The sequence below is a fragment of the Nomascus leucogenys genome, chromosome 17 (genome assembly GCF_006542625.1).
Source record: "Nomascus leucogenys isolate Asia chromosome 17, Asia_NLE_v1, whole genome shotgun sequence".
Classification (NCBI taxonomy): Eukaryota; Metazoa; Chordata; class Mammalia; order Primates; family Hylobatidae; genus Nomascus; species Nomascus leucogenys.
In genome coordinates, this window is record NC_044397.1 from 37,664,863 (window position 1) to 37,681,515 (window position 16,653).

The 16,653-nt window shown below is 61.9% G+C and overlaps 3 protein-coding genes across 4 annotated transcripts in view; 2 read left to right on the forward strand and 1 right to left on the reverse strand.

Annotated features, from left to right (window-relative positions):
* The window catches only part of STYXL1 (serine/threonine/tyrosine interacting like 1), a 57,002-nt gene extending 53,650 nt beyond the window's left edge, over positions 1-3,352 (forward strand). Inside the window, exon 10 of the mRNA XM_030797529.1 lies at positions 3,251-3,352. The gene's annotated coding sequence lies outside the window, so the exon portion shown is untranslated. The remainder of the gene's footprint in view (positions 1-3,250) is intronic.
* Positions 1,164-8,839, forward strand: TMEM120A (transmembrane protein 120A). Of its 2 annotated transcripts, none has more exons than XM_030797525.1 (12): positions 1,164-1,342; positions 3,251-3,369; positions 3,548-3,664; positions 6,524-6,583; positions 7,128-7,223; positions 7,303-7,392; positions 7,496-7,561; positions 7,657-7,718; positions 7,874-7,966; positions 8,082-8,146; positions 8,252-8,320; positions 8,457-8,839. In XM_030797525.1, the coding sequence occupies exons 1-12, from the start codon at positions 1,262-1,264 to the stop codon at positions 8,646-8,648; spliced, it is 1,110 nt and encodes a 369-aa protein (XP_030653385.1). In that variant the 5' UTR covers positions 1,164-1,261; the 3' UTR covers positions 8,649-8,839. The 2 variants fall into 2 exon arrangements, with proteins under 2 accessions (XP_030653385.1, XP_030653384.1); XM_030797524.1 differs by having other exon boundaries at positions 8,395-8,701.
* LOC100587002 (NADPH--cytochrome P450 reductase) overlaps positions 8,821-16,653 on the reverse strand; it is a 70,029-nt gene continuing 62,196 nt past the window's right edge. The window contains exons 4-16 of the mRNA XM_003276657.3: positions 16,141-16,269; positions 15,228-15,377; positions 14,545-14,669; positions 14,116-14,205; positions 13,395-13,493; positions 12,006-12,122; positions 11,786-11,904; positions 10,683-10,864; positions 10,435-10,584; positions 9,810-10,080; positions 9,591-9,736; positions 9,428-9,510; positions 8,821-9,336 (exon numbers count right to left, since the gene is read on the reverse strand). Of these exons, the coding sequence (XP_003276705.2) occupies positions 9,192-9,336; positions 9,428-9,510; positions 9,591-9,736; positions 9,810-10,080; positions 10,435-10,584; positions 10,683-10,864; positions 11,786-11,904; positions 12,006-12,122; positions 13,395-13,493; positions 14,116-14,205; positions 14,545-14,669; positions 15,228-15,377; positions 16,141-16,269 (1,806 nt within the window). The 3' untranslated portion in view covers positions 8,821-9,191. The remainder of the gene's footprint in view (positions 9,337-9,427; positions 9,511-9,590; positions 9,737-9,809; positions 10,081-10,434; positions 10,585-10,682; positions 10,865-11,785; positions 11,905-12,005; positions 12,123-13,394; positions 13,494-14,115; positions 14,206-14,544; positions 14,670-15,227; positions 15,378-16,140; positions 16,270-16,653) is intronic.

Consider the following 16,653-nt stretch of genomic DNA (forward strand, 5'->3'; position numbering starts at 1 on the left):
GGTCTTAAAAGTTTTCCCTTTTTTACCCCCTTTCCTTTTTTTTGGAGGCACGGTCTTGCTGTGTCTCTCAGGCTGGAGTGCAGTGGCGCAATCATGGCTCACTGCAGCCTCAACTTCCCTGGGCTCAAGCGATCCTCGCACCTCAACCTCCTGAGTGAGTAGCTGGGAATGCAGGCATGCACAATCACACCTGGCTAATTTATTTTTATTTTTGTAGAAACAGGGTCTTGCTCTGTTGCCTAGGCTGGTCTGGAACTCCTGGGCTCAAGTGATCCTCCAGTCTTGGCCTCCCCAAAGTGCTGGGATTACAGGTGTGGGCCACGGCACCCAGTTGGAAGTTGTTTTCCAAATGCACTTCTCCAAAGCTGGCAGCACCCACAGAACAAACTGGGCATCAGGAGACGGCACAGACTAGGGGACTGGTAGGGGATTAGGATGTCCATCCATGCAAGGCCTTCCCCAAGTCCATTCGGCAACCATTCCCTGCCACCACGTGGGTGGGGCTGGGAACAGAGAGATGAATGCGTCCCACCACCTAGCGCGCTCTGTGGAGGGATGGAGGGGGGCGGTGGGGGATTCCCCTCAACAGAAGGGCAGGCCTTCAAGGAGGAGTGGGGTTTTGCCAGAGGGGGAACGGCTTTACACGCAGCCCTGGCTTTCCTCAGAGTTTGAGTTGGGACAGATCCCAGGATGGCTGCACAGCTCTGATTAGGGACCTCCTGGTAGGTAGGACACAGCCGCTGGAAAGTTTTAAGCATGAACATGATGGGGAATCAGCCTTGTGTTTTGGGAAGGGCAGTCCGGTGGCCGCGAGAAGGGACAGTGGATGTGAGGCAGGGAGAAAGGAGGCCGCTGTAAAAATCCAAGCGAGAGAAGCAGCTCTAACTCCCTTCCGCAAAGAGGCTCAGCTTCCCAAGGACAAAAATGTTGCAGGCAGGTGTCACCTCCCTGGACCTTGGTTTGCTCTCAGCATGACGGGCCAGAGCCCTGCTGGCTGCACCACGCGGCTGGCACAGTCAGTGCAGTCCAGCGGGGCTGCAGCCGTCTGGGTCCAGGTCCAGGGGCTAGCAACCGCCCTTGCATACGGCCCCGCCCCTTCCCCGCCCCTACCCCGGATTGGCTGGGGCGGGGGGCGTGGCCTTTTTCCATTGGTGTCCGTGGCGGCACGAGCCCGGAAGCGGACGGGGGCGGTGGCGGAGGAGCCTCGGGTGGGCCGGGGTTGCTGCGCCGTCCTCCACTACTGGCTCCTGGCGCTGCAGCCATGCAGCCCCCGCCCCCGGGCCCGCTGGGCGACTGCCTGCGGGACTGGGAGGATCTACAGCAGGACTTCCAGAACATCCAGGTTAGCGCTGCTGCGGACGCCCGGTGGCCCCCGAGCCGCGTCTCAGGGTCAAGGGTCAGGCAGCCCTGGGTCAGGCAGCGGGGAGCTAAGGGTCAGGGGTCGGGGCCCTGGCGTCACTGCCGAGGGGGGGCGAGGCCCCGGGTCCTGGTGTCCACTGCCGCCCCCTCCAGTGTCCGGGAACCCCAGCGGGACCCCACCGCACTGGGCGACCTCGGCTTCCAATGAGGGCCTTGGAAAGGGGCCCAGTCCCGACCCCGTCCCCTCCCAGAAGAGAGCGGTTGCCTGAGTCACACACGGGCGGGCCCAGTCTTGGGTCAACCACTCAGCAAACGCGCAGCGGGCAGCTCCCGAGAGGCAGCCCAGGTCGGGGGAGCAGCTTTTAGGGGGAGTCCTCAGCCTGGATTGGGGGCGCCCTAGGCGGAGGGACACCACGCGCCGCTGAGGCCTTTAGAAGGAAAGAGGGGACTTGACAGGCCCATGTGGCTGCATCAAGGAGAGCCAGGGGAGGGGTGGGGCGGGTGGGCGGGGCCAGGCCCTGGAGGGACGCCCTGGCCTGGCAGAGATCAGAGTCCCTCCGAGGCCAGTGGAAAGCTACGAGGGGAATTGTCTGGACAGAGCTCCCCGGGGCCACCGTGGCTGTTCTGTCCATAGGCCAGGGAGGAGGAGGCTGTTGGCCTCATCCGGGCAGGGAAGAGGGCGGTGGCTGTGGGTGGGCAGAAGTGGCACGTGCTGGTGTCTGAGGGGGCGTGGTGAGCCCTCCTGGGCATGAGAAACAAGATCCAGAGTAGAGCTCCGGCCAGCTGATGGCTTGGTTAGCCCTTCGCCTCTCCTGGACTGGTTCCAACCCCTTCCTGTCGGCATTGAAACCCAGCTGCCCCTGGCCCTGCCAAGCCCCCTGCCATTGGTGCTTCTCCCCAGAGACTGAGCAGACCCAGTCTCCCCGCCTGGCCGCCACTGTCCTGACCACAGCCCCTGCTTGGCGCTCCTCACACTGCCCCTTGCCCCATCTCTAGGCTGCACCTTCTTAAGACTCACCTACCAGGGCAAAGTGCTTGGGGAAGCCTTGGGCCAAAGGTGCTGGGGGAAGGGAGTGGGGCTGGCCTTAGAGCAGGAGGCTCTAGGGCTGAAACCTGATGACCTTTAACCTGGGAAGATGTCAGGAATGCCTGAGAACCTGAGCTCCTCCTATACTGGAAGGCTGGATAGGCAGGAGGAGCTGAGAGGATAGAGGGGTGGCTCTGGGCTGCCTGCTTGGTCCAGAAGGTGGCCCTAGGGGCCTAAGCTCCAGACTCAAGGTAGGAGAAAGAGTCTGTCCTTGTAGGGTGGGGACAACTAGCAGATGGGCTGAGACTAAGAAAACCTTGGCTGGGCGCGGTGGCTTATGCCTGTAATCCCAGCACTTTGGGAGGCCGAGGCAGGCGGATCACCTGAGGTCAGGAGTTCAAGACCAGCCTGGCCAACATGGTGAAACCCTGTCTCTACAAAAATACAAAAATTAACCAGGCATGATGGCGGGTGCCTGTAATCCTAGCTACTTGGGAGGCTGAGGCAGAAGAATGGTTTGAACCCGGGAGGCGGAGGTTGGAGTGAGCTGAGATAGTGCTTTTGCACTTCAGCCTGGGCGACAGAACAAGACTGTCTCAAAAAAAAAAAAAAAACAACAACACCTAGTCTGTTTCTGGGGGAGGGGTGCTGTGGGGGTCTCTGGGCTCGCAGGAGGACACCCAGGTCCTCGCCTGCCTTGGGGAGACAGCTACCTCATTCCTAGGCAGGCACAGTTCTGCCTCCTTTCCCGCTGAGCGAGACCCTCCCAGCAGCCCTCGGGGAGCCCGAGCCCCATGTCCTGCCTGCAGGCTCTGGCTCAGTGACTCCCCAACTGGCCTGAGCCTTTTCCCCTCCGGCCCCCAGGAGACCCATCGGCTATACCGTGTGAAGCTGGAGGAGCTGACCAAACTTCAGAACAATTGCACCAGCTCCATCACACGGCAGAAGAAGCGGCTCCAGGAACTGGCCCTCGCCCTGAAGAAGTTAGGATCCCCTACCCCACCCACCATGGGCTGAGTATGGGGTGGGAGGGCTGGTGCTGTGAGACCCTGGGCACCGCTCCTCCCCTCTCTGGGCCGTGTTTGCCCATCTGCCCCTGTGGGAGTCAGGGAGGACACTTGGGAGTCCTCTTGCCCTGACTGTCTCTGGCCTTACCTACAGATGCAAACCCTCCCTCCTAGCAGAGGCTGAGGGAGCCGCGCAGGACCTGGAGAACCAGATGAAAGAGCGCCAAGGCCTCTTCTTTGACATGGAGGCCTATTTGCCCAAGAAGAACGGGTGAGGGCCCCCACCGCTACCCCCAGTTCAGTTCACAGCCACTCCTGTGGGGGAGGCCTGAAGCCGGGTGCTGCCTCCTCTTGGTCATTATAGTCAGCAAATGTTCCCTGGGCGCAGTGCAGGCTGAGCAATGAGGCCCAGTGCTGACTTCAGAGGAGACACCTGGCTGAGAGTGACATTTCACTGTGATAGGTGCTCCGTAGCATGGGGAATGAGGTGGCACAGTGAGGGACACCTGACCTAGTCCAGGAGGTTGCAGAAGGCTTCCTGGATTAGGGGATGGGTGGGCTGAGTGTTACAGAATAAAGAGAGTGGGCCGGGCGCGGTGGCTCTCACCTGTAATCTCAGCACTCTGGGAGATGGAGGTGGGAGGATCACTTGAACTCAGGAGTTCAAGACCAGCCTGGGTGACATACTGAGACCCTATCTCTCTATTTATTTAAAAACAAAAAATAGGCTGGGTGCGGTGGCTCATGCCTGTAATCCCCGCACTTTTTTGGGAAGCCAAGACAGATCGCCTGAGGTCGGGAGTTCAAGACCCGCCTGGGCAACATGGTAAAACCCATTTCTACTAAAAATACAAAAATTAGCCGGGCATCGTGGTATGCGCCTATAATCCCAGCTACTCGGGAGGCTGAGACAGGAGAATCACTTGAACCCGGGAGGCGGAGGCTGCAGTGAGCCGAGATCGTGCCACTGCACTCTAGCCTGGGCAACAGAGTGAGATTCTGTCTTAAAAATAAATAAATAAATAAAATAAATAAATAAGTAAAATGAGGCAGACACATGGGATGAGGGTGAGAGGTAGCAGCAGGTGGACAGGCCATGAGCAGAACTTGTAGTGGCCAGAGCTCGGGGCAGGAGGTGAGAGGGAGCCAAGAGACCAGAGGCTTTGCTGGGCTGCAGCACTTGCCTTGACCCCAGTAGGCGGGTGGGGGCGGTGGAATGTGCACTGGGAAAGGCCAGCAGCTGTCACCCAGGACGGACGGGCAGTGCAAAACCCCCCGCTGAGCAAAAAATCCCAGCAGAGGCTGCAGGCAGGGAGATAGCTGGGAGAGGGCGTGGCCCAGAAGGCAGGGAGAGAGGAGTGTCAGTAGCCTGGGGTCAGTTCTGTGATAAGGAAGGGGATGCGCTTCCTGGAAGTCCTCTTGGCAGAACCATTTGGTGGAACAGGGTGGATGTTGATCTTGGGGATGACAGAAGAGCCAAGGAAGGGAGACAGCCCAGTCTAGGAGACTTTTTTTTTTTTTGAGACAGAGTCTCACTCTGTCGCCAGGCTGGAGTACAGTCGCGTGATCTCAGCTCACTGCAACCTCTGTCTCTGTGGTTCAAGCGATTCTCCTGCCTCAGCCTCTGGAGTAGCTGGGATTACAGGTGCACACCACCACACCCGGCTAATTTTTGTATTTTTAGTAGAGATGGGGTTTCACCATGTTGGTCAGGCTGGTCTTGATCTTCTGACCTCATGATCCACCCATATCGGCCTCCCAAAGTGCTGGGATTACAGGTGTGAGCCACCATGCCTATCCCTCTGGGAGACTTTTTAGAGCTTGGCTGTGAGTGGAGGGAGAGAATTAGGAACTAGGAACTGGAAATTAGCACTGGGTTGAGGGGCAGCTACTGCCTGTTTGTGGGGTTACTTTGCCTCTGGGAAGACATCCACCTGCTGAGAAGAGGGGCCGAGAGGGGAAAGACCCAGGAGAAGGGCAGGGGGTGATGGAGGGAAGCTCCGGGAGAGCGAGAAGGGCTAGTGGGGGATGGAGGGTGCAGAGACGAGGGTGAGGAATGCTCCCGGCACAGTGCTCCCCACAGAGCAGAAGTCAGGCTGTCTTCTCTGCAATGTTGCAGGTGGGGCCCGAGGTGGGAGGAGACAGGGTAGAGGGTTGCAGGGAGAGGATGTGGAGAGGCCAGTGCTGGGAACCAGACGGGGAGCTGAGTGGGGACACATCCACAGCCTGGTGGGTTGGCAGTGGAGGCTGGAGCTGGCCTGCTTGGGGAGCACTCTGTAGAGGGAGAAGCATGGCTGCCTCAGAAGCTCTTTGTGGTCTTGGGCAAATTGCCTAACCATGCTGAGCCTCTGTCTGTTTGGCTTGAGTGTGAACAAGAGCCCATGTGTCTGGGGCAGGTGCTGAGAAAGTGACCGTGACTTTGCTGTCACCTCTTGGAGTATCTCTGGCAGAGAAGGGCAAGACGATCTCAGTTGGTGGGTGTGGCGGCTGGACATTAAGGGGATTGGCAAGAGAGTGGTGGAGTTGGCAGGTGGCCTGGGGACTCAGCCAGCTTCGATGAGATCTGGGACTGGAGAGCGTGGGGGCCTTGGTGAGGGATAAGGGGGTCGTGGTGGGAAGAAACGCCCCGGGAGGCTGAGCATTTGGGGTCAGCCCACAGTTGGAGCTCTAAGTTTCTGTTCTGGTTTGGGAGGTCGTCCCAGATGTGGCCAGGCTTGTGGGAATCTGAAGTGGAACCCAGTACTGAAGGTTCTGGAGGGGAGGTGGCAGGGAGCTGGGGGGTAGGTGGTGGCCATCGCACAGGGGAGCAATCGGGGACATGGGGATGGCCCTCAGCAGGGAGGGAGAGCCTGGTTCTCTTGGTGCCCTGAGGTGAGGGAGTTTCAGGCAAGATTCCGGAGATGGGGCAGGGAGTGTGTGGGGGGGACTGTTTCCCAGGCGGCGAGGAAAGCTGGGCATGGCAGGGAGTGGGTCTGCAGCGCCCAAGGTCAGAACCCGACGCTAAGGCCATGCGGAAAGCAGCGGGTGGCGGGGGGGAGGTGGCCCAGGCTCTGGCCTGGTAGGCTTGGCTGAGTACCGGTGGCTTCTCTATCACTTGGGCTTCTCCTCACCCCGCCACCCCCTTCCCTAGATTGTACCTGAGCCTGGTTCTGGGGAACGTCAACGTCACGCTCCTGAGCAAGCAGGCTAAGTAATCAGGCCGGGCCTCCACCCCCCAACCTCCACCCCTCCACCCGTCCTTCCCCCCCACCCGGCTCCACCCCCCAACCCCACCCGGCCTTCCCCTCCATCCGCCCACCCCACCCGGCCTTCCCCTCCATCACCCCACCCCACCCCACCCGGCCTTCCCCTCCATCCCCCCACCCCACCCGGCCTTCCCCTCCATCCCCCCACCCCACCCGGCCTTCCCCTCCACCCTCCCACCCCACCCGGCCTTCCCCTCCATCCCCCCACCCCACCCGGCCTTCCCCTCCATCCCCCCACCCCACCCGGCCTTCCCCTCCATCCCCCCACCCCACCCGGCCTTCCCCTCCATCCCCCACCCCACCCGGCCTTCCCCTCCATCCCCCCACCCCACCCGGCCTTCCCCTCCACCCACCGAACCCGGCCTTCCCTCCCCCCCAACCCAGCCTTCCCCTCCATCTGACTTCCCTTGGCTCAGCTGCCCTCCCGGGGTGGGGGCACACATGGGCCCCACCAGCACCCCACCCGTCTCACCAGCCTGCGCCCCCCAGGTTTGCCTACAAGGACGAGTATGAGAAGTTCAAGCTCTACCTCACCATCATCCTCATCCTCATCTCCTTCACTTGCCGATTCCTGCTCAACTCCAGGTGGGTGTCTCACCCCGGCCGAGGACCCACCCCATCCCCAGTCGCTGCAGTACCAACCCTCAGTCCCCTCCCTCTGCAGGGTGACAGACGCTGCCTTCAACTTCCTGCTGGTCTGGTACTACTGCACCCTGACCATCCGGGAGAGCATCCTCATCAACAACGGCTCCCGGTGGGCAGGGCGGGCCCTGAGGGAGGGGATCATGGAATGGGGCACCAGGACCCTCCGGGAAGCAGGAACAGGCCCTGGGGGTGATGGTGGCTCTCTGCTCCAGGATCAAAGGCTGGTGGGTGTTCCATCACTACGTGTCCACCTTCCTGTCAGGAGTCATGCTGACGTGGTGAGTGGCTGGGCCCGGGGCACGGGTAGGAGCTGGGACAAGGAGGGGATACACGGCGTCCCCAAGGGTCCCCACACTGCCCTCCACTTTCTTAGGCCCGATGGTCTCATGTACCAGAAATTCCGGAACCAATTCCTCTCCTTTTCCATGTACCAGAGTGAGTGTCCCAGATGTCCGTGCCGAGCCCTGGAGGCACCCATGGTGGGGGCGGGGGCAGGGAACCCCCCTGGGCTGGGGGGTCGGGACAGGGAACACCCACACCCACACCCCACCCGGGCTCAGCCCTACTTCTCTGTCCTCTGCCCGGCCCAGGCTTCGTGCAGTTTCTCCAGTACTACTACCAGAGCGGCTGCCTCTACCGCCTGCGGGCGCTGGGCGAGCGGCACACCATGGACCTCACTGTGGGTGAGTCGGGCGTGGCCCTGGCATCTGGACATTCTCCTTTCCTCCCATCCCGGGTCTGAGTGGTGGCGTCCCCTCTGTCCCTGGCCGTCCTGTGCCCTGACCTTCCTCCCTGCAGAGGGCTTCCAGTCCTGGATGTGGCGGGGCCTCACCTTCCTGCTGCCTTTTCTTTTCTTTGGACACGTAAGTCGTGCCTCTGTGTCCCTGCCTGTCTGTCCGTCCTCTGCGCCGGTTTCGGGCTTGAGCAGGGACTGGGTCTTCTGAGTAAAACGCCTCCTCCCTGCTCAGTTCTGGCAGCTTTTTAACGCGCTGACGTTGTTCAACCTGGCCCGGGACCCTCAGTGCAAGGAGTGGCAGGTGAGCCGGGGTCCCTGGAGAGGATGGATGGGGGGCCAGGCCCAGGTCCAGCCCTCACCTTGTTCCTCTGGCAGGTGCTTATGTGCGGCTTCCCCTTCCTCCTCCTCTTCCTCGGCAATTTCTTCACCACCCTGAGGGTTGTGCACCAGAAGTTTCACAGTCAGCGGCACGGGAGCAAGAAGGATTGAGGCTGGGCCTTCCCCTGCCGGCCCAGAGGGGCTTCTGTCCTATGTGTTGTGGGAGGGGATGGGAGGCACCCCTCGAGTGTGCGTGTATCAGGGGGTCTCTTCTATTCTCCCTTGGGTTTTATGGGCTCTGTGGGCCCTGAAGGAAGACCTGGGCCCAGTGCCCTCAATAAAGAGAGGCCCAGAGGTGGCCTGAGCGTGTGTGTTCTCCTGGGGGAGGGCAGGGCTGGGTGGCCCCACCACACGGGTTCCTGGGGTCTGAGTTAAGTTGATCCAGGTGGAGGCCCCAGATCTACTCACACAATACCAAGCAAATACAGAAAACAGAACTTTATTCCAAGGGCCAGAGGTTATTTAAAATTATTTACACTCATTGGAAATCACATGGAGGGGCTGGGCCCAGCTCAGCTGAGAGAAAGAGCCCTTCTGTGCAGCCGCCAAGGGCCAGAGGCCTCCCGAGGCATGGAGCCCGGTGCCCCCGTGCAGGCCCTGGGCTGTGCTGCTGGGGGCCGGTGGACCTCACCTGGCCTGGGGGGCTGAGGAGGGTGCACCCCAGGCCCGGAGGAGTCTTTGTCACTGGGCCTGCGCCCATGCCAAGGCCAAGCCAAACACACCCAGGAGACTGCGGGAGGGAGCCAGGAGAGTTGATTACAGGCCGGAGTCTGCTGGGTGGGCGGGGCAGGCCCCTAGCTCCACACATCCAGGGAATAGCGGCCCTTGGTCATCAGTTTCTTGATGTAGTCCACGGCCTGCGCGTGCTCCATGGCCCCGAGCTCAGCCACAATGTCATAGAAGGTGTTCTGCACATCCCTGGCCATGTTCCGTGCATCCCTGGACAGGAAGAGGGGGTGCTGGGGGCTGGGCCAACTGCGGCAGGCAGGGCCTTGTCCTCCCCACCCCCTACTCCAGTGACCCCACTCACCCACAGACGTAGATGTGGGCGCCACCTTCAATCAACTTCCACAGGTGCTCTCGGTCCCGCTTTAGCAGGTGCTGGACGTAGACCTGGGGCCAAGGGTGGTGCTGTGAGGGGGGGCACTGTGGCTGTGGCCCTGCCAGCCTTCGTGGGTGCCCGCCCGTCTCACCTTGTGGGACTGCTCCCGGGAGAAGGCCACGTTGAGCTGGGTGAGCGCGCCGTCGCTGTGGAACTGCGCCAGCTCTTCCCGGTACAGGTAGTCCTCATCCGAGCGGCGGCAGCCGTAGTACAGCAGCGTCTCCCCCACCTCCTTGCCTGCGTGGCAGGGGCCGGGGTGAGCGCGGGGCTCCCAGTCATCACCCCCTCTCCCCCGCGGGACCCCACTTACCCTGCTGTCGCAGCCAGGCCCGCTCCTGGATGAAGCCTATGAAGGGTGCCACCCCGGTGCCGGGGCCCACCATGATGACAGGCGTGGTGGCCTTGAAGGGCAGGCGGAACTGGGACTTGCGCACGAACATGGGCACCAGCGCACGGCCGCCGTTCTCCCCAGCAGGCTCCTTGGCCCGCAGCCAGTTGGTGGCCACGCCCTTGTTGATGCGGCCGGCCTTGGTCTCGTACTCCACAACCACCGCACAGATGTGCACGGAGTTGGGGTGGACCTGTGGGGAGGGCCGTGTGAGCTCCGCCACCAAGCCGAGGCCCCTGCCCAGCCCCAGCCCCGAGTCCCGTTCTGCAGGCCAGCCCCACTCACCCAGGGCCTCTTCCAGCCCACCTGGCACCCAAACCTCAGAGGCCCCCTCCCCAGCGGCTCCCCGGACTGGCCCTGGGGACCAGGGCTGGACAGATGCTGGGAGTCTCACAAGCCAGCCCCACTGAGTCCACAGCCTGGGGAGGCATTTGGAGCTGCGGCTCAGGGCTCAGATCTCGGAGCTCCTATGCCGCCTTGCACTCTGCCTGCTGTGAGCAGGGCTGGGCCTCCAGCGTGTGGCTGGCAGGGCAGGGCCGGCCCTCACCTTGGAGGATGAGGCGATGGAGTAGTAGCGGGCCTGCAGGCGCGGCAGCAGCTCACACAGGTGGTCGATGGGGGGACGCAGGGACGGGCAGTCCTGCAGGATGGCCAGGATGTGCCTCCGGGCCTCCACCACCCAGCTCAGGTACAGCTCCTAGGAGACATGGGGGTGAGATGGGGCTGACTGGGGCCCACGGAGCTTGGAAAACGACAGGGTGACGGGGCGGAGGTCGCGGGGCCGAGGGGGCACACCTTGCCCTCGCCGGAGGAGGAGGCCATCTTGCGCAGCAGCTCCTGCTCTGAGGGCTCTGAGGCGTACTGCGCCAGCTCGTAAAGCACGTTGGTGCGCGGCGGGTTGGTGATGTCCAGGTAGTAGGTGAGGGCCGTGCGGTAGGACGTGGGGCACGGGAATGGGTGCTTCTTGTTGGACTCCTCTGCGGGGAAGACACAGGCAGGACTTGGGGTAGGCGGCCGCCTCTTGGGGATGGGTGGCTGCCGCGGGAGGGGGTGACACCTTGGGCTGGCTCTGCAGGAACAGGTGACTCAGCTGGTGCTGGAAACAAGGCCTGCGCTCTCTGATGCCTCCCTGGCCCTGGGGCTAAGTCTGGGGCCTCCAGCCAGACAGTAAGTCCTCATCAGAAGCAGGACCCTACTAGGGGAGGTGCGGGGGAGCCCCTGCACACTAACGCACCTGCTGTGCTTTCACCGCACACAACATGGTCTGAAACAGCCCCGCCCAGGCTTCCCTCACAGGCGGGTTGTGGAACCCGATAGTAAGGGCAGCCCTGGCGTGGCTGCTGAGGACCAGCAAGCAGGGGTGGGGCGAGGTGGGCTCGGCCCAGGTCGGTGACCAGTGGGGTCCGGGGGCTTCACAGCAGGAGGCTCAGGCTGGGCAGCCCCACCTGGCCAAGGCAGCCCCGCGCAATGGCTACTGCCACTCGGCACCACTGAGCACCCTTGGGGGCCTGGGAGGGCTGCTGACTCCTGACTTCAGTGAGGAGGTGGGGGCAGCCCCAGGCCCACGGAGGTGGGTCATGGAGCCAGGCCCTCCTTCCCAGCAGGACACAGTGGCCGTGGGGGAGCCAGGGCTGCCTCTGCCTCCAGGCCTCAGCACCTCACTCCCTTAAAGGACTATGACAGTGACGGGGTAGGGGGAACCCTGACAGAGAGGGCCAGACCCCTACGGTCACTCCGCCTCCCATTTGCTTGGGATCCTGTAACCGTGGAGTCTCGGTGCAAGGGCCTGCCAGGCACCGGGGCTTCAGGCCTAAGCAGAAGCTCAACCCAGGGCCTTCCTACAGGCCCAATCCCCCAGCTGCCCGAGCCCGGCAGGGCGCCCTGACTGTGGCACTCACCATCCAGGTTGTTCAGGGACATGACGACGTCCAGGTCAGCACCTAGGATTTTGCCCAGCTGGTTGACGAGAGCAGAGTCGTTGGCTGGGTACACAGCCACGTGGTCCCCAGATTCATACCTGGAGGGAGATGTGAGGCTCGGGAGGGGCAGAAGGCTGGCCCTGCCCCGGGTCAGCAGGCCCAGAGTGAGGGTTCAGGGGGTGACGGCGGCAGCTGGTACCTGATTTTGGAGTTCGAGATGTCCAATTCCAGGTGCATGAGGTGGCGCTCGGTTCCCTGGTTCAGCTTCCGGTTGGTGGTGACTGCAGCCAGGAATGGATTCTTGGCATCAAAGGGGCTGGGTGGGGAGGAGAGAAGCACAGTGAGCGGCCAGTGCTTTGATCTGAGTCTCCGTCTCCAAGGACCCTTCTGGTTGCACAAAGCACAGGGCATCTTAGAGATCTCCATGAGGAAATCTCACCGGTTACATCAAGGGCTCTCCCAGCCCGGTCCAATGCAGTTCTCTTTTTTTTTGAGACGGAGTTTTGCTCTGCCACCCAGGCTGGAGTGCAGCGGCGCGATCTCGGCTCACTGCAACCTCTGCCTCCCAGGTTCAAGCAATTCTCCTGCCTCAGCCTCCTGAGCAGCTGGAATTACAGGCGTGCACCACCATGCCTGGCTAATTTTTATATTTTTACTAGAGACGGGGTTTCACCATGTTGGCCAGGCTGGTCTTGAACCCCTGACCTCAGATGATTCACCCACCTCGGCCTCCCAAAGTGCTGAGATTACAGCTGTGAGCCACCTCACCCAGCCCCAATGCAGTTCTCTCTATAGTCCCACCACGTGGGCAGAGCTGGGTCATCAGTGTCTGTTTGCAGATGTGGAAACTGAGGCTGGCCCCTAAAAGAACTGTGAGGCCCAAGCTGACGGCGCCACAGGCTGGAAGGTGGCTGGTCCCCATATGAGGAGCACAGCTCCCCGACCCCCACATGTCCTGGACTACACCGTGGACAAGAGAGAAGCATGCACTCCGGAAAGCCACTGACATGCAGGGCTTCTCGCTCCAGCCAGGCTGGGGCAGGCCTACAGAAAGCAGGGCAGCTGGTCTTGGATGCAGTGGCACGAGGACTTCCCTGGGTGGCTCGGGCAGGAATCTGGGCAGCAACCAGGGGCCATCAAGGGCAGAGAGAGGAACGCCAGGTTTCTCCCCGAAGTCTATTTATGGAGATAGATTCTAAGAAAATGAGCCCTTCTGCCAGAGAGGATCCTAGCCACAGAGGCCAATGTGCTGTCCTTGTCGAGAAGTGGGACGTGCCCTGCTGCCCTGGGCAGTGCAGAGTAAGGTGGCTAAGTGAGCTCAGTACAAACTGGGCCAGTGCCAGTCTCCCGGGGCCGGGCCCTGGACAGGCACCGTGTCGGGGCATGGAGCAGCTGCCTGGCTCTTGAGTAGTTCCCCTCTCTGCTTTGGGCCTCATGCCCTCCCTGGGCGGGGACACTCACGCCCACTCGCAGCATGGGGTCTGGTGAGAAGGGCCCTGCGGGGATATAGGGATACACGGCCGACTGAGACTGGGGTGCACCAGTGGCCATAGAGCTGTCTGCCCCAAGCCACACTCCCTCCACTCACGGCTTCTGGTTCTCGTAGCTCTTCAGCCGGCCCATCTCCCCCACGTACACCTTGGCCGTGTCTATGTCGGTGTGGACCACAAGCTCATACTGGCGAATGCTGGAAAGGGGAGACCACGGGTGAGGCCGGGAAGCGGCAGGGGTCAGTCCCAAGAGGGAGGGGTTGGACTACAGGGGAGACCATGCATGGCCTTTGGGGCGAGGGCCCAGGTACATACAACGAGGCAGGGGAGCCCCTGCTGCAGATGCGCAAGGAGGGCAGGCGAGGGAGCAAGGAGGGAGGCGGCGTGGAGCTTCCCGGGGGCCAGATGCCCAGAAGCCGGGGCCAGGGCTGGGCAGGCTTCTGGGAGATTCTGGGAGAAGGTAAGGAAAGCCCAGGCAGCACCCAGGGGCCATCAAGGGCACAGAGAGGAACGTTATGTTTTTGGCCAAGTCTGTGGAGGCAGATTTTAAGGAAATAAGCCCTGTTGCCAAAGTTGAACCTAGCCACAGAGCCCGACGCGCTATCCTTGTCGAGAGGCGGGATGCACCCTGCTGCCCCAGGGCAGTGCAGAGCAAGGTGGCAGAGTGAGTCCTTGGCTGGGACCAAGGTCCCTCCTCGACCCTATGATGGGGTGTCTTCTAACCTCACTGCGACCTACTGCCAGCCCTCGTTCCAGGGTGGCTGCCCTCAGCACAGGACCCGCCCAGGCCACCCACCGCACCTGCGGGCACTCGCTCACCTGGACTCCTCGCCAGTGGCTTCCACCCCAAAGTGCTCGCACACGGCCGGCCAGAACTGCTCTCGCCAGGTGATGAAGTCCTCCTCCAAGCTGGGCCGAGGAGAGGGGAAGCGGCTCAGGGGAGGCTGATATGGCAACAGTACCTGGTGCCAGGCATGCCCTGACCCCACCCCATCCCCAAAGCTCAGGACTGTGCACCCTGGGGCACCCAGTGACATAAACCCAGAGCATCGGGAAGGCTCCAGGGAGTTGGGCAAGCCAAAAAGCAAAACTGGCAGGGGCAGGGCAGAGGCAGGAGAGCCCCTTCCCTCTGTGTTGGAGGTGCGTGTCGCTGAGTCTCAGCTGACACAATGGTGTGCGCGCCCCTCACGTTCCACGGCCCCTGCCTAAGCCTGCGGCACTGATCATGGTGACAGGGTGGGCACTCACTTCCCATCGTCGTCGCCCAACCCCAGCTCAAAGATGCGCTGGGCGCCAAGCTGCTCCAGCCGCTTGTCCACGTACTTGCCCATGGCATTGAAGTGCTCGTAGGTCTTGTTCCCAAGACCAAACACCTGTGTGGACACAGGGGCCGCTCTGAGGCCTGGCCCTCGACCTGACCAGTGGGAGGTGCTGTGGGAGCGGGGTGGGAGGCCCCACAGCGCTGGCTGAGCTGCTGGCAACACCTGCAGGCCTCTGTCCCACCAGGCGCCTTGCACTGCGAGAACACTGGGCCACTGAAGAGGCTTCATCTGGGTGACCTGCAGCCCACAGCCTGCCCCGTCCACCGCCAGCCTCAACCCACGGGGAAGCGGGGGCAGCCCACCCTCCCCACCGGGCTGGGGCTCCAGCTCTCCTAGGCCAGGCAGGTCTCAGTCGTCCAGCCAGACCTTTCTTGCCTTTAGTCTCCAGCACCCAATGACCCCTGGAGCCGACTGGGGCTGGGGACAGGGAGGGGACGTTCTTGTAGTGCTGGGGTCCAGGGCAGAGGAGAGGGTCTCACAAGCGGCCTGCCCTGGCTGCTGAGGACGGGGTAGGGGTCTGGAGGGCTGCCTTTCAGACACAAGGATCTGGAGTCCCCAGGGAGGCACCACAGGCCACCAGGAGCCCATAGCAGTCTTTGGGTGACTCACCGCGAACTTGACCCCAGAGAGATCCACGTCCGTCTCCTGGAGCCAGTCATAGAAGTCCTGGGCATTGTCGGTGGGGTCCCCCTCGCCGTAGGTGGCCATGCAGAAAACCACCAGGGCGTTGTCGATCTCCGGCAGGCTGCTCAGGTCGGCCTGCAGAGACAGGGACAGGACCGCGCCCTGGCCATGACTGAGCCTGTTCAAGGTTCAACCCGCACCAGACAGGGAAGGCCAGGTCCTGCCCAGGGTGGCGCCAGGCCAGGGATGTCCGAGTGTCGTGGGATCAGAGAGAAGGAACAATACACAGGGGCTGGGGCATGGGCATTTGTGCCAGGTGGGCAGGACAAGGCCACCTGTGTTAGGCTGGAGCGGAGAGGATGTGTTTCTAGTGGAAAGTGAAGCTTGGCACAAAAGAGCCACCAGAATGCAGCCTCCTGTGCTGATGCAGGTGTGGGGCCACCCTGGGAACCTCATCATTCCAGGGCTCCCAGGCACCGCAGGGCCCCGGTGCACACTGATATCTAACTAAACTGTTCATCAACTGGAAATGCAGCCTGGAGATGGCTGTGGGGTGGTGCCTGTCACCAAGACCCCGGAGGAGAGGGGAGTGGAGCAGCTGGGGAGGGTGGGTTTGGTTTGAGAGATGTGGCGGCTGCAAGGAAGGCAGCCGGTGCTCAGGGGAGGGCCAGTCCTGGGGAAAGAACGCCTGGCACGTGGCTGCAACTGCAGGAATTGGCCCTTCCTTCAGTCAGCCCGGGCAAGGATGGCAATGACCCTCACGGGAAGGCAACTTCCGAGGACGTCTTCCCAGGACCCCACTCCCTGCCATCCTCCCCCTGCTGAGGGGCGCCCTACAGACCTGCTCCCCGTCCTGCCCACTGCCTCCATCTGGGGCCAGCACGTGGTGGCAGCTTACCAAGTCATACTCCTCAGGGTCCGCTGACATGCCTCGCATCCCATAGCGGTGGGCGTCCTTGGACAGGCGGTTGGCAAACTCCTCTGCAGTCCCCGTCTGGGAGCCGTAGAACACGATGATGTTCCTCCCCTAAGGAAGGCAGACACAGGGTTGGTGAGGGCCACAGACCTCAGCCACAGCTCTAGTGGACACCCACTGGGCAGGCCTGGCACATGGGGGCCCTCCAAGCCACTCCCTTTCCTTCCTGGCTTTGAGTCCCTTCTAAGTTCCTCTGGGACTCGCTTCTCACTGTCACAGCCACTGTGGCAAAGGAGGGCAAAGGTCACCAAGGCAATCTCTCACACGCAGCTGCTCAAGATCCCACTTCTGACATTTTCATAACACAGGAAAAAACAGTTAAAAAAAGTAACCAATGTATAGCCCTTATCCGTGGGGGAATGGTTCCAGGACCTCCCATAGATACTTAAATCCAAGGATGCTGCCGGGCGCGGTGGCTCACACCTGTAATCCCAG